Source organism: Vigna unguiculata, chromosome 5 (genome assembly GCF_037176805.1).
Source record: "Vigna unguiculata cultivar grain cowpea cultivar isolate G323 ecotype 2 chromosome 5, ASM3717680v1, whole genome shotgun sequence".
NCBI lineage: Eukaryota > Viridiplantae > Streptophyta > Magnoliopsida > Fabales > Fabaceae > Vigna > Vigna unguiculata.
Window position 1 is genome coordinate 48741698 of NC_140796.1, and position 25505 is coordinate 48767202.

At 30.8% G+C, this 25505-nt stretch overlaps 3 protein-coding genes across 5 annotated transcripts; 2 read left to right on the plus strand and 1 right to left on the minus strand.

The window, feature by feature from the left end:
* Window positions 1-980: 980 nt before the first annotated feature.
* Window positions 981-5216, plus strand: PEX22 (peroxin 22). Of its 3 annotated transcripts, none has more exons than XM_028073266.2 (8): window positions 981-1302; window positions 1963-2199; window positions 2333-2380; window positions 3189-3245; window positions 3336-3437; window positions 4084-4149; window positions 4501-4602; window positions 4750-5216. In XM_028073266.2, the coding sequence occupies exons 1-8, from the start codon at window positions 1201-1203 to the stop codon at window positions 4852-4854; spliced, it is 819 nt and encodes a 272-aa protein (XP_027929067.1). In that variant the 5' UTR covers window positions 981-1200; the 3' UTR covers window positions 4855-5216. The 3 variants fall into 3 exon arrangements, with proteins under 3 accessions (XP_027929067.1, XP_027929066.1, XP_027929068.1); XM_028073265.2 differs by having other exon boundaries at window positions 982-1320; XM_028073267.2 differs by lacking the exon at window positions 981-1302 and adding an exon at window positions 1573-1608.
* A 3642-nt stretch (window positions 5217-8858) lies between these two features.
* On the plus strand, window positions 8859-14590 carry ATXR2 (histone-lysine N-methyltransferase ATXR2). The gene is made up of 15 exons (XM_028070177.2): window positions 8859-9107; window positions 9184-9259; window positions 9543-9628; window positions 9716-10050; window positions 10759-10871; window positions 10969-11000; window positions 11418-11569; window positions 12135-12222; window positions 12319-12367; window positions 12470-12524; window positions 12714-12783; window positions 12867-12936; window positions 13191-13267; window positions 13950-14006; window positions 14226-14590. The coding sequence occupies exons 1-15, from the start codon at window positions 9024-9026 to the stop codon at window positions 14334-14336; spliced, it is 1455 nt and encodes a 484-aa protein (XP_027925978.1). The 5' UTR covers window positions 8859-9023; the 3' UTR covers window positions 14337-14590.
* An 811-nt stretch (window positions 14591-15401) lies between these two features.
* LOC114183382 (peroxidase 39-like) lies at window positions 15402-17181 on the minus strand. Its single transcript, XM_028070390.2, has 4 exons — window positions 16847-17181; window positions 16566-16754; window positions 16289-16451; window positions 15402-16149 (listed from the first exon to the last, which is right to left on the minus strand). Exons 1-4 carry the CDS (start codon window positions 17054-17056, stop codon window positions 15731-15733), a joined length of 981 nt encoding a protein of 326 aa, XP_027926191.2. The 5' UTR covers window positions 17057-17181; the 3' UTR covers window positions 15402-15730.
* Window positions 17182-25505: the final 8324 nt, after the last annotated feature.

Consider the following 25505-nt stretch of genomic DNA (forward strand, 5'->3'; position numbering starts at 1 on the left):
AATGACCTTAGATGATTATGGACTAACTTTGTGTGTGGTAGGGTGAAACTCATTGATAATGACTCTATAGAGCAGTAGAGGCCACCATAAGTGTAAGTTTCCAATGATCTCTAGCCTACCCTTTCTTGTTTGTGCTATGTTTTCTTGTAGTACTTTTCTTTTTACAATGATTACCAATTATGACGTGAACAGATGAGGGAGCCTTTGGTGATTGTAAAGATGGTTGAGATGCTACAGTTTAAATTATGCATATTAGTTATTGCTCTCTTTAAAAACTTGACTTATGTATTTCTTTGCTCTCTTGATCAATCTTCTATCGAAACTGTGTTATGTTTTAAGACGTGTTTATGACATGAGATTGATTTGCGTCCATGATATTTTTGTTTCAATATATTTTTTATTGACTATAATGGTTGATTCTCATCTACTTTGTGTCCATTTGCTCTATCTTAATATAATATCTGATTTTTTTATTTATTAAAAATTTTATATTAGATGAGATTTCACAAATTTCAATTTTGTTTGGTTATTTAATAACTAAAAATATATATAAACTTCTTATTTATTATTTTATTTATTTCTTTTCAAATATTTAAAATATTTAAAATATAATAATACGATATTATATAATTAATGATATTATAACTAATATATAATAATAAATGGTGTTTAGCATTTTTATTAAAAATATATAAATAATGTCAGACAATATTTTAATTATATAATTTAATTAGTAAAAAATTAAATATTAAAATATTATCTAAAAAACATAAAAATTAAGTATTTAATATACCAACAAATTAAATAAAAATTCCATTTAAAATACTAGATTTTACTATAAACTTAAAACTTCAGTAAATAACAAATTAAAATTGTACCCAAATAAATAAATAGTCTCCTGTAAGAAAAAAGAATGTTAATTTAATACATTTCATTTCCAATAAATAAATGAGAAATAAATGAGAAATGTGAGCATGAAATTTGGTAATTGTCCCAAACAACGAACGTTAAATTGAGAAATTTGGAGCAAATCGGTAAGCTCTGACGGCAGCTTATAGCGGTCGTTGACGCAAAGAAATAATCTGTTTGGGTTTGGCTTTCCAACATTCATTCCTTCTTTTCTCTGCAAAATCCTCACACTGATCGCCGCTCAGCAATTGGACTTTCCCTCCGATTTCAGCATTCCGGCGACGGCGAGCCATGGCTACCGGCGGCAACGGTGACACCTCCAAACAGGAGCTCATCCACCTTATCAAACGCTTCGGAGCTTACGTCACTTTCAAGATCTCCAATTTTTTCCCTGTCTCTCTCCACAACCTCGTATTTCTATTCTCCCTCTTTCTCTCTCCCTCTCTGTCTCTCTCTCTCTCTCTGTACTCGCTTCCTTTCTTTAACCTCAATTTTACTCTTTTTAAAATTCATTGATCGGCCCGTCTTTCGATTGGATCTGATTTGATATTAAAATCTTATCTTTTTGCTAATTGTCGCTTGCCTAATTCGTAATTATTCGTTCCTGCTTTTCTTGTATTCACTCTTTGTTTGAAGTTTCGATTTGGGTGCTTTCTTTGAACCTTTATCGTTGAATGAATGGGTGTGATCCGGGATTGTGTAATTATCAATTCTAGCTCCCAAAGTTTATTTATTGGTGATAAAACTCAACTGGGTTTTTTTTACCTAGTTTATTTATTGTTGGGTGTGGGTAGGAAAGGGGTGGTTTTTGTGTTCTTGTCAAAATTGAAAGAAAAAAATAAAGAAGTTTCTTCTGATGCATCATAATAGGTTTGTTAAAATCGGTACTTTGGGTGCTTAAAAATAGAGCAGGGAAGATGAAAATGATTAGTATCTGGTGCTACTTATCTATTTCAGTGAAGGTGTATGGTATAAATGATCAAATTATTGTTTTGGCAATTGTTTTGAGCATGTCTTTTCCAATAATTTTGGCAATACTATGCTTGGTATTAGGATATACGCTCTTTTGGGGCAGTTGCTGGTCTTGCTGTTGCAATTGTTTTCACATGGAGGCTGTTGAGATCTCCTTCTGGGACTCAACGGAGGCAACAAAAACGGCAAGGTGCTTCATCTAGCAATCCTGGAGTCGCTACACATTCGAATTTGGCGGCGGTTCCTTCAAATGCTTGTTCATCCTCAGATGATTCAAGGGCACAAAATGTTGTTGACGAGTTCTTCCAGCCAGACAAGGTAAATGATTTTATGGCTTTCAATTTTGGAGTTGTGACAATGTATGAATGCTTTGGAATTATTGCAAAGACAAGTTTGGTAGCTTTACGGGTGGTTGGCAATTCTGAGCTTGCTTTTTCTTCAACTTTTTCAGCCAACCTTGGGGCAGATTGTTAGGCAGAAGTTGAGTGAAGGAAGAAAGGTAATGAAATTTGCTTTTTCTGTTATTCTTGTGGACTAATGATGCCATGCACAGTTTGTTGTTGTTATGGTTATGGGCTTATAGAAATCAATGTTTCTTGTGATGATAAGAAATCTCTTTCTTGGACAACCACTTAGATCTTAATATAATGCAAGCTTAACAAATTTGTCATAGCCTTACAGATTAGATTTGCTTGACATTTACACGGGTTGGGCAATCACTTTTTGAAATTCTGAGTGTGAACTAAAAAGGTTTTGGAAGTTTGTTGTAAATTGTTTTTGTTGTTATTGCTATCCATTCTTACATTAACACCAACTGAATGAAAGGAGGACGTCAAGTGCTTTAGCCATTGTTATTAAATGTGTGCCCCCTGTCACTTTCTAATCTCCCTTGGATCGATAATTAAATGGCTGTAATTATTGTGTGTGGTTTGCACAAGGGGTTCTCAATATGCAGTCTATCTTAAGGTGGAGGTGGGCTAGTGATGACATCAACAGTCTTTCAATTTTAATTTTGAAGTTCAATGATTGATGATAATCTCCTTACTGAATGGTCAACACAAAATATATACTCTTCAATTTAATCTAAAATTTTAGGTTTCCAATAAAACTATTTAGAAATAGAAGCTATTTCTTATGTAATCAGGTGAAAATTTTGTTCTTTATGCCACATTTTTTGTTATAATTTGGTTTTGACTCTTAATGAAATGACGAACATTTGTTACACATTAGTGTCGTTAGTTATTAAATGTTGGCATGTGACTAATGCTTCCCGTCTGTTATGGCCTATGCGTGTATGTACTATGTAGGTAACTTGTCGTCTTCTTGGAGTGATCCTCGAGGAAAGTATTCCAGAGGAACTGCAGGTGGTGAAATTGTCCCCTTTTATTTATACTTTTGTTTTATGACATCAATGCCCAGAAAGATACCAATGTGATTCATTCTGTTCTTGGCAGAATCAAGCCACTGTGAAATCCTCTGTGCTAGAAGTATTATTGGAAATAACAAAATTTTGCGATTTATATCTCATGGAACGAGTTCTGGATGACGAAAGTGAGGTGTGTCATTTGTCAGCTTATACCAGTACCGCAATGTCTCTTATCCATTGAATACAATGGCATTAATTAACAATTCACATTCTATGTTGAAAACCTTCTTACTCTCTCGAAATGTTCTGTACAACCAAATATGTTGTATAGTTTGCTTGGGCCAACATGATTCATTTTAGTCCTTAATTTCAAATGAATATTATTTTACCTATAAATTAAAATGTAATTTTCTGCTGTCAGTTCTTTAAATTTTGTTCAGAAAATTATTTTACCTATAAATTGAAATGCAATTTTCTGCTGAGTTCTTAAATTTTTCGTGTAGAAGATTATTTAAAATATCCACACAATGGTTATTAATATTATTTAAAGCAATTTATTTCCACTATTTGTGAAGGACTTTTTATCTATTAGCTTGAGGGTTTGAAAGTCAGAAGGTAAAGTGACTTACTTACATTTGCAGAAACTAAAGTGGGGGTTAACTCTTATTTACATCATAGCATTATGCTAATGTTAAGTTGTTGAGATGGTGCATATCTTACTGATGTTAGTATTAGGTGCAAACTAAATTTTTCTTAGTTTTAATATCTCTCTTGCCACCTTGTAGTATGCCTTATTGTTAAAATGTTTACACTTTATATATGGATTACTTTTGCAGAAAAGAGTTCTTGTAGCATTGGAAGAAGCAGGGATATTCACTTCAGGTGGTTTGGTCAAGGACAAGGTATGAGAACGAGCATGAAGCAGTTACACTATTTTTTTTTTTTTGTGAAGCTTAATTACTTTATTCTGTGGTATTTCTGGGCTCTGTCTCAACCATTTCTTTTATATAAACAAATATTTTCCACTATGTGAACATCCTTTTGTATGCAATACATATGTTGATGGACAACGTAGGAGTATCTCATTCATTTTTATTCAAAATCTATTAAAATTATCTTACAGATTTGTAGCAACACAATTGTCTTCTGTATATATCATATGAATACTTTCAGTATCCACTAATTGAACTTAATGCTTAGTGTTTCTTAATAACTTTATGTACTCTATTTTGATCTCTGGCACCTCCATGCAGGTTTTGTTCTGCAGCACAGAGAATGGACGGTCATCATTTGTTAGGCAATTGGAACCTGACTGGCATATTGATTCAAATCCTGAAATTGTCTCTCAATTAGCTGTATGTTGCTATATATATACATCTCAACTTTATCCATCAAGTTAATTTTAGACTCTGATAATTGATACTATTATTATTGTTGTTGAAGCAACAGTATCACCATGCTTAATTTTATCCTCTAACTATCAACAACGAATTATGTTGCAGAGGTTTATCAAGTATCAACTTCATGTAGCTCCTTATAAAGCCGAAAGAACTGCTGCAAATGTGTTCAGTGCTCCATCTCTGGAACAGTTCTTTGGATCCATATGACTCTAAAACCACTAAAGATCAAATGTTATTCATAAATGTTTCCTAGTTTGTTCCTACGTGCATCTTGGTTTTCACATTCACAACAAGTTTTTTTTTTTTTCAGTTTTTTCTAGATGTATGAGAACAAAGTTAGTTTTTTTTTTTTTTATTGAAGATTTAAGGTTCTCGCTCTAGTTAGGTGAAAGACCTTATGAAGATGCTTTCAAGAAGAAGTTTAATATTTTTTCTCTTTGGTTTGAAATTTGTGCCTTACACTGTATCCCATCCAGACATTTTAAACTGGCAAGGCAGCAAGTTTTACTGGATGTTTGTATTTTATCATGTTTCATTACGATGATTCACATCGCTAATTATCCTCCCAATGTCACAGTGGCTATGAAACAACTTTGTTGATTCTTGCTTGTATACTTATGAAACTTATGCATACTTGGTAACCAGAACAAACCTCACGGCCAATACAAATCAATGGCATGGCTCAAATAACACCATAGTTTATTTGATATCATTAAAATAAACTACACAGGCCAATGAATATACATAGTTTATGAAGTATACTTTCATTTCAATCCTAACATTAGTCAAAGGAAATCTTAACTTTAAGCATAAAGTGGTCTTCATTAGCTCCAATTTACAGAAACATGTGGAATCCTACAAAAGAGTTTATGTTGTATAATTTCATAAACCTGTTGAGACATGATATATAAGAGTATGAATTAACCATTTTCGTGATATTGCTATACACAAATAAGTATTTTCACATTATTAAATTATATGTTTTATTATTTAGGCTTAAATATTTTTTTGTCCTCATTTTTGCAGTGTTTATTGTGGATGATTCTCATTTTGATAGAATGTTTAAAATGGTCCTCATTTTTTTTTACCGAATGTTTAAAATGATCTTCATTTTCGCAATTCGTGTTTTATTTGATCCTTTACTGTAACGCCGTTTAAATCATTAACGGAGCATTGTACAGGTGGCACCGTTTGGATTAGGGTGTGTTACGTGTACTGTACATATGGCTAATTAACGTTTATTTTTTAATTTAGGGGAAATTTTGCAATTAGGAAAATTTCTTCATCTTCGTCTTTCTTGAGCTCGGATTTGCAGAGGAAGCAACTAATACTTGTTATTTCATCATTGGATTGCAGTTGCGCTCTTCATTTCAATTTTCCAATTAATCATCATCAACGAGGTAAGTGGGTTTAGGGTTTCTTGGGTTGTGTTTGCTCATGTGTTAGGGTTTTCGTAATTCTATTTTGGAAGTTTGTTTGTCTTTCGATTGTTGTGATGTTCTGCATGGTTTCTAAATTATTTCCTTGATGTTGTGTAGTTTGTGTCTGTAGGTGGGGTTCAGTGGGATATTATTTTAGTTGGTTTGTTTGTCGATTGTCGGTGTTGGTGTAATGGTCTCCATTATTTTATTTGTAATTGATTTTTTTTAAAAGGAAAATACGGAGGTGAGTGCTAATGACCAGTTACTGCGTATGCTGTTGTGAAAGTTGAAAACAAAGAAACTTGGAATTGCTTAGTGGTGATCTTGGAGGTATTGACGTGTGTGGGACAATTGACCTTTATGTCTGACCAACAAAAGGTATGTTTAATATATGTTCAATTTATTAATTTTTGTTTAATGTTGTAAGTACTAATAATCTTATCATTGCACAGGGAGTTTGGGAAAGAGTGATGTTAACAATTAAAGAGTTAAATATTGATACTTACAGATACCTTATTGTTATACCTCCAAGATATCTCTACTGTACAAATACTTGATTTAATGCAAACCCATAATCACCATGCTCGAGGAAATCAGAGTTTATTTAATGGAAAGGTGGGCCACTAAGGGAAAAAAGGTTACAACTTTTGAAGGAAACATCTGCTCCAAGGTCCTTGATAGACTACAACTCAACCACCAAGGAATGAAGTGGAGAGTCAAACAGCACCACTACCAACACCAGAAGAACCATCTCAGCAGTTTATGATGAAATTACAGATTAGGAGGAGGCCATGATAGGAGCTACAAACGTCTTAGTTATTGTTTGGAATTTATGATATAGAATTCATTATTGATGTATTGCATTTTGACTTTCCTTAAATTTCGTTCAATTTCACTTTTGCCAAACACTGATGTAGTGCATTTTGATGAGGATGAATTAATGTTATGAATTTAACTTCTTCCAGACTTAGATCAATTTAATTTTTCCCAAACTTAGATCAATATCACTTACTTCAATACTCATATTAAAATGTCATTTTAAACATGTTGGGACTAATATCAACATAATCAAACTAATTCATTTATTCATTTAATGCTCAGATTAAGATGTCATTATTTTGAACATGTTGGGACTAATATCAACATAATCAAACTAACTCATTTCTTCATTTAACAATAGTACAAAATAGATCGGACTTTAAAAGATTACACACAATAACAGTACGAATAATACAATAACAACACAAGTGAACCCTATTACTAATTGCAGTCTTTTCTCAGCAACCTTCAATGACTTCTCCAAATCATTAATCTGCCTCATTTGTGCCATGATGATGACATCCTTTTCATCAACACCATCTTTTGAAAAAGTTGCAGCCCACATTATTGGAACCACCACTCTGTAAATCAATAAACCAAAAATTAAAACCAATTTATTATTAACACAAAAATAAAAACAGATTGTACCCAAAATTTTCTACCAATATTCTTTGGAGTTCTTGCCATCCTCAAAGCTGTCATCTCTCCGCAGCTACAAATCAGGGTTAATCCATTTCTCGTTGAACCACCAACGGTGCACGAAGTGATACAACACGGTTGCCTCAAACGATTACAACCAGAGGTAAAGGAAGAAGATTGAGATCGTAACATACCTATATAATGGGATTGCAGGAAGAAGAGGATTACAGCAACACCAATTGGGAATGGAGGAACAAGATTGTCAAAACTCACCAACTGCCCAAACATTCCTTACCAAAACCCTAGCTCACTTATTTATCTCCAAATATCTAATTACCACACCTGTACAGTACACGTAACACACCCTAATACAAATCGCGCCACCTGTACAATGCTCCGTTAATGATTTAAACGGCGTTACAGAAAAGGACCAAATAAAACACGAATTGCGAAAATGAGGACCATTTTAAACATTCGGTAAAAATGATGACCATTTTAAACATTCTGTCAAAATGAGGACCATCCCCAACAAACACTACGAAAATGAGGACCAAAAAAGTATTTAAGCCTAATATTTATGTCATAGAGGTGTTACGTAAAAAAAAGCTATCAAGTAGAGGAAAACAAAAATACATTCTGCTACTGTATTAAAATAGTAAAGTTTAACTTTAATTTAACTTTATAAAACGACATTAATAAAATGAGGATTGTTTTTATTTATATAATGTAAATAAATAATATGTCCTAAATAATAAAAAACATTTATACTAAATTTTATATTTGATTTCATAAAAGTAATCACCTTTACTATATAAAGAAAAAACTCAACCATGAACATAATATTTATAATTTAAACTTATAATTTATACATCTTTAATACTTTTTTGCCTAAGACACATGAAAAGAAAAACTCTTGGGCAATAAGTAAAACATAAACATACTGAGTTATTGTGTTAAAATTGTTATCGTGAAATAGATAGTTTAGAAGAAAGAATACAATAAATTGGACTGCCTTATAAGAAGTCTCAATGAAATTGAGTTGAAAATATTTTTCTTAATCTTCTTTTTACCGTCATACATAATACTCTGTTTTTATTGGCCCATTTCGCAGAGTAAGTTTGCAATTTAGTTCTTTACTCACCGATCATTTTCAAGGCTCTTTCGGGGTGTCGAAATTGTTGCATGAAATTGTCAAGAATTTACCGTAAAATATACAAATCAAATTAAAAACAACTGTAAAGTATGGAAAATTAAAAATTTAGTATATTAAAGAATATAAAAATATAGTGTTTCTTATTCCTACACATAATATTATTTGCAACATAAAAAGACTGGTATTTTGACATTGAACAAAACACGCCAATAATTAAATTAAAACCTTATGTTGTTATTGTTATGGCTGGTACTATGTGGTTTTTGAGCGCCGTCATGTGTTTGTGACCCTTGTTGTGTTGCTGACATCAACTCATTCACACTCTCACTCTCTTCCAACCTTCAATGGAACCCATTTGCCCTATTGGGTTGGCGTGTGCCTCTGAAATCTCTGCTCTTCTCTCTCCTCCCTCACCTCTTCAAGTACAGGTAATCTCTTCATTCATTTATTCATTTATGAGATACATTTCTCAACCCTCTTCATTTTGTTCTGCTCTTGATTCAGGAGTATTATCACAACCTTTTGTCTTCAAGAGGGTGCACTGGTATCTCAGTCAAACAGGATGGCACCTTTGGAAAAGGTTTTTTCTTTTTTTTTTTTCAGTAATTCGAGAAGCGTGTATTTCTATTATTTTCGCATCAAAAGCTATTAAATTTATATATTTTCTTCTTTCAATTTGTTTTATGAGTTGAAGTTGTATGCAAGTTTTGCGCTAGGAAGTATAAACCAATTAGAAATAACTGTACATGTGACTCGGAAAAAAATCAACAAAAACGATTTGTGATTCATTGACCATGTAAATTATTGCTCTTGTTTTAAGATGTTTTACATTATGTGCTTCTTCTGCAATTGGAGAATTGCAGGTGTATATGCAGACATGGACTTCAAAGAGGGAAAACTTGTTCTGAAGGACCCCATGTTTGTAGGGGTTCAACATTCCCTCAACAAGGTTTGTTTTATTTTCACTATTTCTGTTCTTGCGTACTCAAATTAAAGATGTTTGTTTCTGTCCCTTATTGTCTACCATGCTTTGCAGATTGATTGTTTGGTCTGTAGTTTCTGCTTTCGTTTTATTGGTTCCATTGAACTTCAAATAGGAAGGAGGCTCTACATGAAGCAACTAAGGGCCAATGAGAGTCATGGATGTGATGTCGGAAACTCTTCACAACACTTCCAAGGAATGGATTCATCTGATGAAGAAGAGAGTACTGAGCAATGTACTTCTGGGATTTCCAAAACTAAGGTTCCTCTTCCTGAGGGTGTTGTGGAATCATTAATGAATGGCCAATTGGTGTTGCCTTGCTCCGAGAAGTTCTCCTTGTTGCCGGCTGTTCCATGCCCTGGTGGATGTGGAGAAGCTTACTATTGCAGGTAACACTATGGTTGCTTGAAGGAGAAAAATAGAGTATATACAATGATTTTATTTTGTCAAATTTTACTGCCAAGCCAAGCAGCAGGAATAAATGATTACTTTGAAGACTTGCTAAAATTTCTTTTCATTTAATTATTTAAGAGTAAAATTGATTGTAGACATAGACAGGACATGTTTCCCCCTAACAAGGAGTCTCCTCCTTCTGCATTCAGCAATTAATTAAACTACCCAACAAACAACCTCCCCCTAGCTTCATACGCTTAAACCATCACACTATCTGTCATAACATTCTATAACTGTCTAAATAACTGCATAAATTCAGAAATAGTGCGCACAAAAAAATTACTTATGCTTATGTACATAAGTAATTGGCTACATAACTACATAAAGACAAATACTGCACAAGCACTAACAGTTCTGGCCTACTGAGTCTCAGACAACTTTTTATCCATTCTCACAAACTTTTCAAGGTCCATTAGATTGAAAAAAGGAAAAGACTTGGACTCCTTAGAGATTTGCACAACGTTCTATGTGCCCAATTTTACAAACAGCACAATGTGGCTCTATTCATGTGGTCTTTAAAAGATTTCCCATGTGATGGATTTTCTTAACTTTAGCTTCCCATGGTTACTGTGATATCTGTTGTGCACATTTTGTGTTTTGAAGTATGATATAATCTCTTCTGATGGCGTAGTCAATACCTGTAGCATGTCATGTGCAGAGGCTGATTGGGAATCCTCCCATTTGCTACTCTGTACTGGTGAGAGCTGTGATCCAGCTCGTAGAGAGGCACTCCTTAAATTCATCAAACATGCTAATGGTAAGACTCCTAATTGGGGTGAATAATTTTAAACATTCTAAATTTGTTCTTTTTTTTTTCCTTTCTTGCTTATATATATCTTTCATTTTTCTCCCAGAAACAAATGATATATTCATACTTGCAGCAAAGGTGAGGTTTAATTTTTCTCTGAATTTCTTATGTATTGAATGCTGCTTGAAAAAATGCACACACACATGTATGCTGTTTATGCACAAATATCTGATAACAATACCAGGTATTATTGTCATTAGAGTTCAACAAGGATTAGTACGTGCTGTTTGGTAAATGCTAACATATCTATCAAATAAAATAGAAAACATTCTTGTAAAAAATTTGCTTTCATGAGACAGTGTTGTTCCTCAAAATCTTGTGCTCCTTTTATCTATCACATATATCTTTTTGTTCTGTCTAAGCTGGTCTTTAATTTGACATTAAACATATACATGTCTGTAGTTTTAGATGCTTAACTTATGAAATAAACTATTTTCACCAGTCTTGCATACATTTTCTCTATTTATCTGACGCCTTGTTGGACTTTGTGACTAGGCTATTTCTTCAACCATATTAAGATATCGCAAGTTAAAAGCAGCCAGTCTTGAAAAACAAGTGAAACATGATACATCCTGTGTTTCAAATCACCGTAGTGTATCTCTTCTTTTTGAAGCTTGGAGGCCTATATCAATGGGACACAAGAGAAGGTTGTTACTTACTAATTTTACATGCCTACACGAGGCCTTAATACAAAAGCTAATACTTTCCTACTGCATTATTAAAATTTTTGAGGAAAAGTATTTGACATATATGCATGATTCCTGGCATACACTGCACCACGGTTTCAAGCAATAAAGGTTTCTAAAATATTTTTAATATATATTTTACATCACATATTCATGTGTTGTTGGGTTGTCGAAATTGTATACTCTTCATTGAGTTGAGCTGGAGAAAATCCAAGATATTTTCTTTTCTGATCTATAGTTAAATTACTCATTTTATCAATCTGTTGAGAGTGAATTAGGTCTTTTATAAAACTTTGATTTTCTATCACTGTTTCATGCAAGTATAATTCTCATTCCAACAAACAACCTAGTAAAACTGATCTAACAATATATCAACCTCATTGTTCTAATGAAGAATTTAATTTAGTGTAACTATCATTCACATATGATACTTTCGGGAAGAGAATGCTTGTTCCATTTGATGTTGAACATTGGAGTATGATTTTATTTGAACTATGAATGACAAGTCATTTCGAATTATTTGTAGGTGGTGGGATTGCATTGCTTTGCCAGATGATGTGGATTCTTCTGACGAAGCTTCGTTCAGGCTGCAAATCAAAGAGTTGGCATTTGAGGTGAGATTCTTCAAAGTGCATGGTAGGAAATGATACATTCAGTGATTTTATGCTTATTGTATAACTAATTTTATGCATCTTATTTTGATGTTTCAGTCTCTACAACTTCTTAAGGCAGCCATATTTGACAAGGAATGTGAGCCATGTATCCTTACACATACTGATTTTGTGATCTATTCTTTATGTGTAGTTCATTTTTCTTTCTGAAACTTTAGCTCGAAATGGCTTAATCCTTGACGCTTTCCAGTATTCTCCCTTGAAATCTATGGGCAAATCATCGGCATGTTTGAGCTGAATAATCTGTAAGAGCTTATTGTGTGCAGCTTTGTTTTAGTTCTATTCTTCCTAGCCATATTTTATTTCTTGTTTGCTTCCATTAAATTAATGCTTGAATATTGCATTATAGGTGTAGCCATTGAAGTAAACTGAGCACTGAAATTATAATTTAAATTTTGGATCATACTGATACAATCGTAAGTTTATATTGACAGTGATTTGGTTGTGGCTTCTCCGGTGGAGGATTACTTTTTATACATTGATGATCTGACACATCCTAGCAAGGTTTGGCTTTATTTCTCCTTGCTTTACTACATCATCCAAAAAAGAATTAGTTCTTTTTACTCTTTTTCTGACATTAATGGCAGGAAGAGGCTGAGAAAATTACTCAACCTATTCTGGATGCACTTGGTGAAGACTATTCTATTTGTTGCGAAGGTACTAATTTTATTATAATACTTCCAATAAACAGAATCTATGATAGAAGGAGTAGGTTTGAAGCAAGGAACTGATAGCTTGTCTTTTCAGGGTCGCTCAAATACCCTGAGAATGTAGCTATTTAATAATATAGTTCAATTTCAATTCTGTGTATCATTTTCCTTCTACCTATGTGGTGTATATCCTCATTCATTTTGATCTTTAGTTTTAAATGTTGAGTGATAAATCTATGTGGTTGTTAAATGTTATTTTAGGGACTGCATTTTTTCCTTTGCAAAGCTGCATGAACCATTCATGTTGTCCTAATGCCAAAGCTTTCAAAAGAGATGAGGTACGTGGGGGCAAAACGAGCTTTATCTTATTTACTACTTGATTTGGTTTGAGTTGATTGCATTGCATTTTTTACTTCATTTGATGTCAGTGATTATGATTAGAGTAAGTTTTTTGGCGTTACACATCTATTATCATAAATCTGTTTTAACTTTAACATGAAAAAGAAAAATGAGAATTCCCTTTATACATGTGCCTGCCATGTGTATTTACAGAATCCCCTAGCTCATTAATTGGTTGAAGTTCTCCTTTCATGCTTGCTCCGTTAGTTAAGCATGTTGCTTTTTCAAACTATTGTAAATTACTTGCACAATATTGTTTTGATAGCTCACATAACCCAAGAATATGGCTAAATTACTCATCAACTAGGACAATTCTCCTTCCTGGAGTTGACTTTTACTAGATAGTTAATTAGTCATGGTCTGTTTCTAATATTAATCTTATTATAACAATTACTTAAACAACGCAGATTCAGACTTGAGGGCATACTCAGCTAGTTATTTGTTGTTTGTGACATTATTAAATTCATCTCTATTGGATTCAACATGTTTTGTTGTACTATCAGAACATGATTTTCTTACCTTGAAAAAATACAGGCATTTTTCCTTACCTCTGCTGTAATTTTGTGTGACATTAAATATAATCAAGATTTATCTTTAAAACCTTACATATTGTGCATGCAGGATAAAGATGGCCAAGCAACTATAATTGCACAGAGCTTAATTCGTAAAGGAGAAGAGGTTGGTGTATACTTAATACCAATATCTAGCAGGCAATTAACTTTTTTACCAGGAGATTTTAATGGGAATTTGTTTTTTTATACTACCCAAATGACAAGGATGTTTATGGCACCAAGCTATAGAAAAAAGAGACAGCATATATGGAATTACCACATTAAATTTATAATTTTTTGTATATATTGTCATGTTCAACTGATTAACACATGGAAGGACTTGCAGATAACCATATCATATGTTGATGAGGACCTTCCATATGAGGAGAGACAGGCATCTCTTGCAGATTATGGTTTCAGATGCAGGTGTCCAAAGTGCATTAAAGAAGAACCATAATTTTGTAACTAATGCAGAATCCTCAAATGTGATTAAGTTGATATGCTAAGAAAAGAGGAGAATGGAATTGAAAGGGAACAATTGTTAGGAGCTTTTTGTTTCTGTCTTGAAATTTGAGTCCTTTCAAACAAAAGGTCCATAGTTGTCTGCATGCCACATTTGTTACACCAATTCTTTCATGTTACATCTGTAGAAACAATTGGCAGAAAGATAAAGCAGAGTCTCTATCACAAGATTAAATAATGATTTCTTCACTGGCTGCTGCATTTGAGTCTATTATTGGAACCGAAGTTTATAAAGTCAAAAATTGGAAAATTCTATGAATAATTTTGAATATACTTATGTTAAAACTTGTGGGTACTATTTGTTATGTTCTCAAAATAAAAAATATCTATACTTTGCCATATAGAACTTTCCATTAGTGGGATAATTACTTCTGTTTGAAAAATAGAAAAACTACAGTCGCAATGCATTCAACATATATTGTGTTTTTTTGTCTATAAACAAAAATTATGAATGATTGTTAACGTAACAGGAATATTATTTACACGCTGATTACCTGAATACTATTTTAATTGTGACTTAAAATAATTCAGAAATTGCTGTTGTAAAATTTCAAGTTCTTGGTTAAAAGTGGGATTTTTTTTGAAAATATGAACAAGTGTTAAATAATAGAATCATGCATTGTGAAAAAAAAAAATCTTCGCGTTTTAAATAGAAAATTCAATTTATAATATAAGAATGAACTATCTTAATAGTAATAATAGTAATGTTCACATCTCCATTTTCTTTTTATCTTAACTTTAATAATTATTGGATAACAAAGTTTGATTTCTTTTTGCTTAAAAACATGTGGGTTCTTTCACCAAGTGATAAATGTTATTAGTCAATAATCAATAATCAATTAATCGATAACCAAGCAAAATTCAGATCCTGAATAAATAATTTTCATAAAATACAACTTCACTAGTATATGGGATCGGGTTGCTTTTGCTTGGATGCTCTTTCACATCCCTTGTTTGCATAGTTTGGATAATTTGAAATAAATAAATAAATAAGCAATCATCAACAAAAATTGCATTTAATTAACAATAACAGTGAAAAAGTACATCAATAGAAAAAAAAAAAAAACTACACAAAATTACATAAACTCTGCTGTGTGCAGCACAGTAAATCCCCTCTAAATTCTGCTGCTTATTAGAAGAGATCTAGCAGCAAAGTTTGAAACAAGAATGACTATGAACCCACTTATTCCAACACACATAAAAGTACAACAACCATGTCATAAGGGTCTTTTATCTGTAGACACCACATGGCATAGCATAAATAACCAAACCCAAAAACAAATTATCAAGATTTACCAGGATTGTTGATTCATGAACAAGACAAGATTCTTAGCTATTTACAAATGCACAATGCTTCCTGATCTCTCCTTCTGTCCCTGTCTTCACCTTAATTCTTCCCATTTTCTCAATGGAGCTGGCAAACTCACCAAAGAAATTTTCAACTGACCCTTCAAGCAATTCGATGATTTGAGCCTTAGTAACTGCATTATTCAACAATGCAGCATCTGACTCGAATAAGCCCCTTCTCTTAATCACTTGTCTGTAGTAACCAAGGTCAAATGTCTTGCGGCTTCCAGGGTCCATCTCAATCTTTGTGGTATTCAACTTGTTGATGTCATTGCACTTGAAGGTTTTCAGATTTTCAGCATATTCACTGTCCAGTGAAGGGTCTTGATCACCCTTCCCAGTAAAGTTGAACAAGCGGTTTGATAATGATGAGCAATGAGCCACACCAATTGTGTGAGCACCTGAAACAAATTGAACTCTTGGCCATTAATTACTGAAGATTTTAAACATAATTAGCAAATTCCTATAAACTAAACGATCCTTTCGGATATTTTTGTACATTTCAACAATATTGTTTAGGAAATGTTTGATAAAATGTACCAGAGAGAAGCACCAAGTCCTTCAAATCAAGTCCTTGGTTGGCAAAGAGTGTTTGCAGGGTGGTGATGTTGTCAAATGGAGCAGGAATGTTATTTCTGGCTTCCTCCAAGATAGAAACTACCCCATCTCTTCTACCTGTTGGAACTTTCCAAAAGGGTCCACCCTGAAAGCCATAATGAGTCATTTTTTGTCATCAAAATGGAAGTGTCAGGTATAAATGAACCAGAACTCTCTTGTGCTTATACTTCAGCTTTCTTGATAAAAATTGAGCACTTACTGTGGCTACAATGGTGTCTCTGGCTGCCAAAGTTAGGATATCAGCACAAGAAACCACGCCAGGGCATTCAGCTTCAACAAGGCTCTTTATTCTGTCAATGAAGTCAAAGCCTCTGACAGTGAGATTTGGAGGAGCATTCTTTTCAGCCTGATTGGTTGTTGAGTTTAGTAGCACTGATCCATCACATCCCTGAAATGCTTCATGTTAGGTACCTCCTTGACCCAACATAGTACATTGTATGTGAAAATTAAAGAAGCTTATAGATTAATCGAACCACATACCCTGACGAAACAATCATGAAAGTGCATTCTGATCAATGCAGCTGCTAGAGAAGGAGCATTGTGGATATGCTCATGAACAAACTTCAAGATGATTTGCTCAGCTTTTGGGCAGCTCTTGGCATAAAAACCAAATTGAAGTTGAGCATGAGTTGATGCAACCAATGCCAAGAGGCAAAGACTCAAAAACCTGAAGTGACTTCCCATTTTCATGTAGCTAGCAGAAATCCAAGAAGCTTGGTGACTAAATATAGTATGAACAATATATATATGTGACACTCAGATGCTTCTTGAAAGAGGAAATTGCATTTCTCTCTGCTGCTGTTTCCACAACAGTGGCCAGTGATTTATAGTCCTTGAGGTTAGGCTGCAAGAAATATGACAAATCATAGAGATGGTCCATGCAGCTAACTAACATGTGCCATAAGGTGATGCTACATGCACTTTACTATCCATTTGCATGTAATAATTGCATCTTGTATATAATAAAATAATGATTAGTTGGATGCACCCTTATAGGACAAACATAGCAAGTTCTCATAGTTGAATTTCTGAATACTTCAGCACACGTCAAATGATTTTAGTTAATAATTTAAAAGATAGTGAATGTTGATACGTTATTCAAAGCTTAGGATGCCATACCAATTCTTCCTCTTTGAACCATATATACATTGCTTTAATCTGCTTTTATATACACTGATGTCATATTAAACGCGAGATTAATTTGTACAAAATGTTTTTACATAATAGAAATTTACCTTGTTCATAATAAAATAGTCAAATCTTTAGAGTAAATACATTTAACAGTATGTGATGGCTTAACATATATATTATCAAGTATTTGCCGAATATCTCGTAATTCCAATTTTAATGTAATCTTAGAGAGGAAATTTAGAATAAACAATAAACTTACCTGCTACAGTGTACTATTGGTTCATTACTTTAGTTGTTCTGAGCCAGCCATTGTTCAATTAAATTAACGATGGCTACCTGCTGCCACCTATGAGCCATGACGTGCATGTGAATTATATAGTAATTAGTAGGAAAAAAAGTTGATTTGATCTAAATCTCAGTATGATCATAAACATACTTTAAATACGTAATTATACAAAGATAGAGACAGAAATTTTTGGTAAATCCTTTGGTGTATAGAAAGGTCAGAGTGGTTCCCACATGCTACTTTTGGTAGAGTAACAATAAACCAGTGAAATGAACTGGTTTTCAGTTCTTCTTTTTGTACAGTAAAGTAGAAACATTCGTTTAATTCACATTTCCCAGTTAATAATATTACGAACTTGAGATTGCTGTTACCTCACGGCAAGTGTAGGTGAAGTTAAATATCAGCATTATCATTTTTGTCACCCAAATCATGTTAGGAACGATTCAAGTGTCAGTCAAAGTCACACATCGGATAAAATACACAAAGTTAAACACTATAAAAGAATAAAAACCCATAACACTATTATTTTAAAATTTTGAGATTAAAGTGATGTTAAATGTTTTATATGTCTAGTACTAATGTTTATAAACCATATAAAAAATATATATAACCCAACAAATTAAAAATTACCTCTTTCAATCATTTTACATAACTTAAAAATCGAAGTAAAAATCACTTTAAATATTCACCTTTTAATTTTAAAATTATAACAAAACTCTAAACTTCAAAACGGACTTAGATCCGAACAACTTTATGTAACTAGACTTGAATGGAGGATATGGAACATAATCATGATGGCTAACGAAAGTTGCATAGATTGATGTGTTAATCTTGACTTGGTCAAATTTAAAATGGGTGTGAAAAATGAAGAGATGAATGCATTTAAGTTGAAGTGAATTTGATGGAAATAACTGCACTTAATCTTAGTGTAGTGGGCCCGTTTCATGTCATTTTGTGTCCCACTTTGCATAAAGCAAGTTTGTTAGTTAATTTAAAAGCAGATTCCAACTCATGTGCACATCGAACCCAGGATGCTTTGTTGAAAAGTAAAACCTAGAAAACCCCTAATCATGCAAACTTTTTTTATCAACCACGTTTTCGGTATTTCCTTATAAATTAATGGCAGGTCTTTGGTGGATAAAAAAATATGAAAATTGAAGAAAAACAAAGATTAATTCGTTAAGCCACGGTTTTCAATGAGTTGTTGGTCGATAATAGCTTGTGATCTGATTAAAACAAGTATGATACTCCAGGGTTTTAATTTGAGATCCATATTAGCTTCTAATCTGTTAAAACTAGTATAATATGCTAGGTTTATTTAAGGTCTTTTGTTTTATGAAGTTAGTTAACTATGGTTAGGAATACAAATATAAGTTTGAATTTTATATTAAATGAAAATGAAAAATTTATAAAAGTAAAAATTCATAAATTTATTACTTAAAATTTTTAAGTTAAAATTGATGTTATAGTTTGTTATATTAATTGATTTATTGTAAATTAATATCAAATGTCACTTGTAAATCTTTTCTCAAGCAATCAAGAAAAAAAAATTACTCAGATGAAATAAAGCAATCTTTCTCACTAAAAAATAAAGTTATCTGATGTCTAAAAGTTTTTTATTAAAACTAATGTCAATTTTTTTATATAAATTGAATTCAAATAATATATTATAACCGATGATAAATAATAAACTTAATTATTCTAGATTTTAAATATCTGTAATATCATTTTAAGATATAATTTTTGAATCTAATTCGATTCAATAATAATTATAATTTCACTATTTTTTTCTCTTATTTCTAAAAGTATTTAATCTGCAATAATCAATAAGAGAGGAATAATTGTTTTTTTTTTTGCATTCTTGGGAGAATTGAAGTTTGTCTTATTGTTTTTGATGTGAATAATTATATTGAGTGGTGTCGGCAGCAGTTGTGTGGTGTTGTGCTCAAATATTATATTCAAAAGTTATCCTTTCGATTCATGTAAATATTTGGAAGTATATACAGATTCAGACAATTTATTTATTCCTAAATAAATGAACTGTCAATTTCTGAAACATCAAATAATTTTTCCTAACACTTTCATAATCTATATTTTCTCTAAGGGGTCAACTAAGTGTTTGTATAATATATCAAACAACTAACCTCTAATTTGTTTAGTTATACCTTCACAATGAAGTATTATCTAAGATTATTTTACTTGTTTAATTACAACTTTATATTTCTTTTTTTTGAAAATTAATTTTTTTAAAAATTATTGATAAAATTTGTTGGTAATTAATTTTTTTATAACTGATTGATAAATTATCTAGTACTTAATTTTTTTAAAATTTATTAATATATCTATTTAGAAATTATGTTTTTTAATTTATCGATAAAATTTGTAAATAATTAAATTTTTTAAAGCACATAAGTAAATAATGAGTGTCAAATTTTCTATAATATCATAATTTTCATAAATTAATTGAGATAGATAAGAATAAGAGAAAAACATAGATAATGATAGAAAAACGTGGAAAAAGAATTGAATCACTATATTTATTGACAATTAATAATGTTCTGAAGCAACATATATTTATTTATAAATTATTTTACATTGCTAATTATGGAAGGATTTTAACGGTCGATAATTGCTATGAATGTTTTTCTGTTGACAAAAATATCCTTCACTTTTATGTTAATAATTTTGATTTACATACATAATTTTGTTATTAGTTACAAATTTAGACCGGAGGTAATTCTATTATTTTTTTAGTGTATTTTTTTATATTTTCTAACTATTATTTTAATTTTTAGTAAAACATTGATCTTTATAAGATTTTATTATAATTTGAAATTAATAAAATACAAAATAGATAAACATTTTATTTTACATTTATCAATCTTTAACTAATTTTACTGAATATTTTTAGTTGCATAAGTTAAGTTTTTAAAACTTTCATTTGGGAGATTGAGAAGCATATTTCGCTACACTTTTTACCAGTTAAATTTTCTTGTGAAGCATCAAGAAAAATTTATTTTACAAGTTAAAAATTTATTTAAGCATGGCCATGTAATTTTATTTTAATAGTTTCTAATTTTATTATTAACAAATATTAGAAGAAAGATACGCTCTTAATAATACAGGACAAAACATCATTCTAACATGTTTATTCTATAATTTTTTATACTTTTTTTAAATAACACTTGTTGACTACTATGTATGAGTGTATCTAACTTTTTATTTATAAATAAGTAGTTAAGTAATTGAAATTAAAAATGATCATTTTCAACTTTGAAAATATAAATGTAAACAAAATAATAGATATATATATATATATATATATATATTATATAAAAAATTCCTAAAATTTTAATATGTAAATAAATATATAAATAAGAATTAGTAAAATATATAAATAAAATTTTAACTCGTTACTATTATTATTATTATATAATGGACAAATTAAATGAATTAATTTATTGATGAATTGAGTAAATGGTGTATACATGAATTTTATTTTTAGTTTCATAAGGAGATTAGGTGAAGTGATTAGAGAGAGTATGAAATAATCCAATTAGAAAGTGTTAAGAGTTATTATTGGCATCATTCTTTGTCATTGGCTAGGTGCCAATAGGCAAAAGCAAAAACAGTTGTTACTAACAATCAATGAATTTATTATAGCAAATAGGATGGATATTTTTTAATTATTAATTAATCAAAGCAGCTTTAAATTTATGGCATATTTTCTGCAAAATTCACAAATATCCAATTCAACCAATCATTGAAACTGCGAATAAGCATTCTATCCAATTTAAGGTTAAAAAAAGACACTAGTTTCAAGGCCTGTCTTCAATGGAATGCACTTTATATAGACCTGTTGTACTTAAATAATCATATCTCAATCATTTTATGACTTTCTTAAAAAAAATCAATTTTAAAGTTAATAAATATTTAAAGAAAAACATGTATATATTTATAAGAAGATAATTATTTGGAATATTTTGAGAGTAATTTTATAAAGTCTTAATTTAATTTTTTGTAAATTTTACTGTTTCATAAGACTTTTTTATAATTTTAATTCAATGTAATGCTTTTAAAAGATCTACCGTCTTTCTAATAATTTGTTTGACTGTTGTAAACAAATAATTTTAAAATAAAAATAATGATTTTTATTTTATAATTTAAAACTTAATTTTATATGTTATACTAGCATATTCTAATGAAAATATCTTATATTAAATTATTATTTTACTGTTATGACTAAATATATTAAAACATTCAATTAAATAAATAAAATTTCCTTATTTGACATATTAATATTTTACGTCTTCCTTGCTATGAGTGAATATTAAAATTATTTGATAAAAAAATAAAAATACCACAAAAGAAATAATAATAATAATAATAATATAATAAAAAACATGTATAGACTTGCTTAGAATATTTTACAAAGAAATGAGATAAAACTTATTCTTTGGTGTCCAACAACAAACACTTAAGGAAAAGTTAGCTTAAAGTACAGAATAAATCATGTTTTAGTTTAGTTCACTCTTTATCTCTTTATTCCATTTCATATTTTAAACTCATCAATTATAAATCAAAATCTATATATCTTTTGTCACACAAGTCTAATATTTTGTGGTTACTTGCATAAACTGATTTTGGCTGTAAAGTGTACAAGGGTTACCTTTGCCAGCAAAAATGTTGGATGTAACAATCGGAGCATAGTGGAATCTCCTCCAACATAGACAGATAATATTAGAACTTCGAATAATGTAATTTTTTACATCTATTTTTTTCTGGGAAAAATCATCATAAGAAGAAGTTTCCATAGGAAACTTCGACACCACTCCATTAATAATGTTCTGATTTAGTATAAAAATTAATTTTTATAAGATTGATTGAAATTTGTGAGCTTTGTGATGACTGAATGAGTGAGGGGTGCACGCTAAAAGTTCAATATTCAAAATTTCATTTGAAGATTAGTCCCACAGGAATAAACTTTAATCGAAAGTAAAATATGATAAGTAACTAAAATGATTAGTATTTTTATCTGAAATTGAAGCTAAGCAATATGATATAAGATTTAGAAAGGGAGCTTGAATAATACGTTGTGAAGTGCCAAATAAGATTTCATTATTAGGAATGGATGAAACCAAAAAGTGTTAGCTTCAGAAATTTCCTCAAGTAACATTACATGTCTAAGAACTCCATTTCTGAAATATGTCGGACAATAAACACCCGCTTCTTGTTGTTCTTAGAAGCACAACTTTTGTATTCACTACATTCCTAGCAATGAAGCATCTTGGAAATACAAAGGAATGCAATGTTATAGTAATTCCTAATGATTTTACCGCTGTACAGACAGCGTAAAATGTTATTATCACTATAAGAAAATGATTTTTTAGTAACTAATTTTATTGAACAAAAGTTGTTAATTATTATAGTGACCAATTTTAATACTAATTTACAAAGTAAAAAATTATTAATTACTAAAATAGTTATTATTACGAATAAAAAATTATAATTGATTACTAAATTGGTCTTTAAAATTAGTTACCATACTTTTGACTACCAAAGAAAATTAATCACTAAAATTAGTTACCTAAGTTAGCTACCAAAATAATTTAGTTTCTAAATTGATCTCTAATTAATTACTGATTAATTTAGTGATTAATTATAAATTTTTATTTATAATAATAACTATTTTAGTAATCAATAACTTTTTGTTTTTGAAATTGATATCTAAATTAATCATTATATATATCTTGTAAATGCTTAAACGATTATTACTTATTTTCAACAAGATTAGTAAACTTTTCGAGCAGTCAACTTTTCCAATTCTTGCTATATATTTTTATTATTGATTGAGCATGCATGAGCCATTTTAATAATAATAATTAATAATTATTATTATGATAAACAGGACTCTCTTTTTTTTGTGTAGTGTGTGTTGGCCATGAAATAGATTGGTTTGAAGTGGAGCATGTTACGTTATTATTATATAGGACAAAAACATAGAAACAAATGAAATAAGTTACATGGTAAAGAAGAAATGGGTGGCATCTCTTGACATGAAGTTAAGGACAAGTGAATGGAGATTAAAGGACAGAGTGGCAGTAAGTAAGGTGTAAGGTCATTCGCATCATTCTCATACCTTTATGTACCCTCTCCCTTTAGTCCACCATAAATTGGAATAAATTACATTTATTTTTTTTCTTTTAATTTTCTGTGCTATTCTTTGTAAATTTTACATAGTTTGAATAATATTTCTTAAAAATAAGATTAACATTTGTTTCAACATCAAGTATAGTGACTTTTAAGTTATTATACACTTTAAGACCTTTAAAATCTTACTTAAACATGTTTTATGAGTATTAATAATTAAAAACAAGATTTTTTATTTTAAATAAATGGTTAAAATCAAAGATAATTTAATTAAAGAAATAAGTAAGATATTGTCCATAAATTCTTAGAGAATGGCATTTTAAAAGTAATATTGATTTAAAAATAATGAGAATCGATTATTTTAATACTAGAAGGTTTAGTATAAATAGAATTGGTATAAACGAGTTTCATTATTTTAAAACATATTAGTTATCTAGAAATCAATTTTTTGGAGTTCTCTGACTTCTCTCTAAGGGTTCTCATCTTTTATTCGCTTGATTGAAGATCTGAGACCATATGAGTGATTTTCGCAGTGAGCTCTTCAATTTAGATCAATCAGTTTCTTCGTCCGCATAAGTTGAATTTCAGTCATTTTTCTTGGTTTAGTTTTGTTTTTTTGCATGTGAGCCTTCGTCCACTTAGATGTGTCTTTCTAATTATCAATATGAATTTATGCTTATCAGTAATCATAATGATAGGTCCTAATCATTCTTGTGATATTTTTATGTGTAGATAGAGCATCTTGTGGAGTTTAAGATAGTTTGGAGTTCTTAGAGTTGTTTGGGTCTTGTGAGTTGCTTGGTTAGGTAAGAAAAGCTAGTTATTATCTATGTGCGTGAGTTTGATAGCAATGGTTATTTTGCATATCTATGATTGATTGAGATTGGTGATTATTTTTGTTAGTATGAATGATTTTAATATTTGAATTGCTTGATCAATTGTGAATGTTTGTTTGTTTGACCTTGTGATAATTGGAGAAAAGTGAAAATCTAAGTCATTGATCAAATTGGTACCAACTACTATGATTTAAAAATTGTTATGGACCAATACCTAAAAGAGGATTACCAATTTGAACTATGAAACAGGTCCAGATTGCCCAAAACCCACAAAATGCATGTGTTGATATCTGATATGGTGTTGAGCGGCAGGTTTCACCATTAAGCACCACATTTTACAAGTTGATTGCCATTGAGCGTTGTCTAGGTGGCGTTGAGCGCCAGTGACCACTGTAGGTTTAGGAGCATTTTGGCTCCAAGGAGTTGAGCGATGGCATGCTAGTGTTGAGCGTCAGCTTTTGGGAGGCAAATGGCGTTAAGCGCCAAATGTCCTATTTTGTCTATTTTTCATTGTTTTCTTTTTTATGTTATGTGGTTGATGTGAAGCATGTTTATGGTTTTTGTTATGATAAACTAAAGAGAATATACTCTTGTGAGCATGTATGATTAGGTTTAAAGAGATTCAAGGGAAATTCATATTATTAGTGTATGGCTTCAGGGACGGAACAAAGTTAGGACAAAGGGGAGCCACGACTCCCCCAACCATTTTTTTCCTTTTTTTATTTATTTAAAAAAT

Excerpts from the sequence above, each read along its gene's own strand:
- LOC114183382 (XM_028070390.2), bottom strand. The coding sequence starts at position 17,056 with ATGAAAATGGGAAGTCACTTCAGGTTTTTGAGTCTTTGCCTCTTGGCA. Across the intron at positions 16,452-16,565 it reads GAGACACCATTGTAGCCACA|GGTGGACCCTTTTGGAAAGT; the intron begins GTAAGTGCTCAA and ends TATGGCTTTCAG. Across the intron at positions 16,150-16,288 it reads GGACTTGGTGCTTCTCTCTG|GTGCTCACACAATTGGTGTG; the intron begins GTACATTTTATC and ends AATTTGTTTCAG.
- ATXR2 (XM_028070177.2), top strand. The coding sequence starts at position 9,024 with ATGGAACCCATTTGCCCTATTGGGTTGGCGTGTGCCTCTGAAATCTCT. Across the intron at positions 9,260-9,542 it reads GGATGGCACCTTTGGAAAAG|GTGTATATGCAGACATGGAC; the intron begins GTTTTTTCTTTT and ends GGAGAATTGCAG. Across the intron at positions 12,525-12,713 it reads ATGTTTGAGCTGAATAATCT|TGATTTGGTTGTGGCTTCTC; the intron begins GTAAGAGCTTAT and ends TTATATTGACAG.
- PEX22 (XM_028073265.2), top strand. The coding sequence starts at position 1,201 with ATGGCTACCGGCGGCAACGGTGACACCTCCAAACAGGAGCTCATCCAC. Across the intron at positions 3,438-4,083 it reads TTCTGGATGACGAAAGTGAG|AAAAGAGTTCTTGTAGCATT; the intron begins GTGTGTCATTTG and ends TTACTTTTGCAG. Across the intron at positions 4,150-4,500 it reads GTGGTTTGGTCAAGGACAAG|GTTTTGTTCTGCAGCACAGA; the intron begins GTATGAGAACGA and ends ACCTCCATGCAG.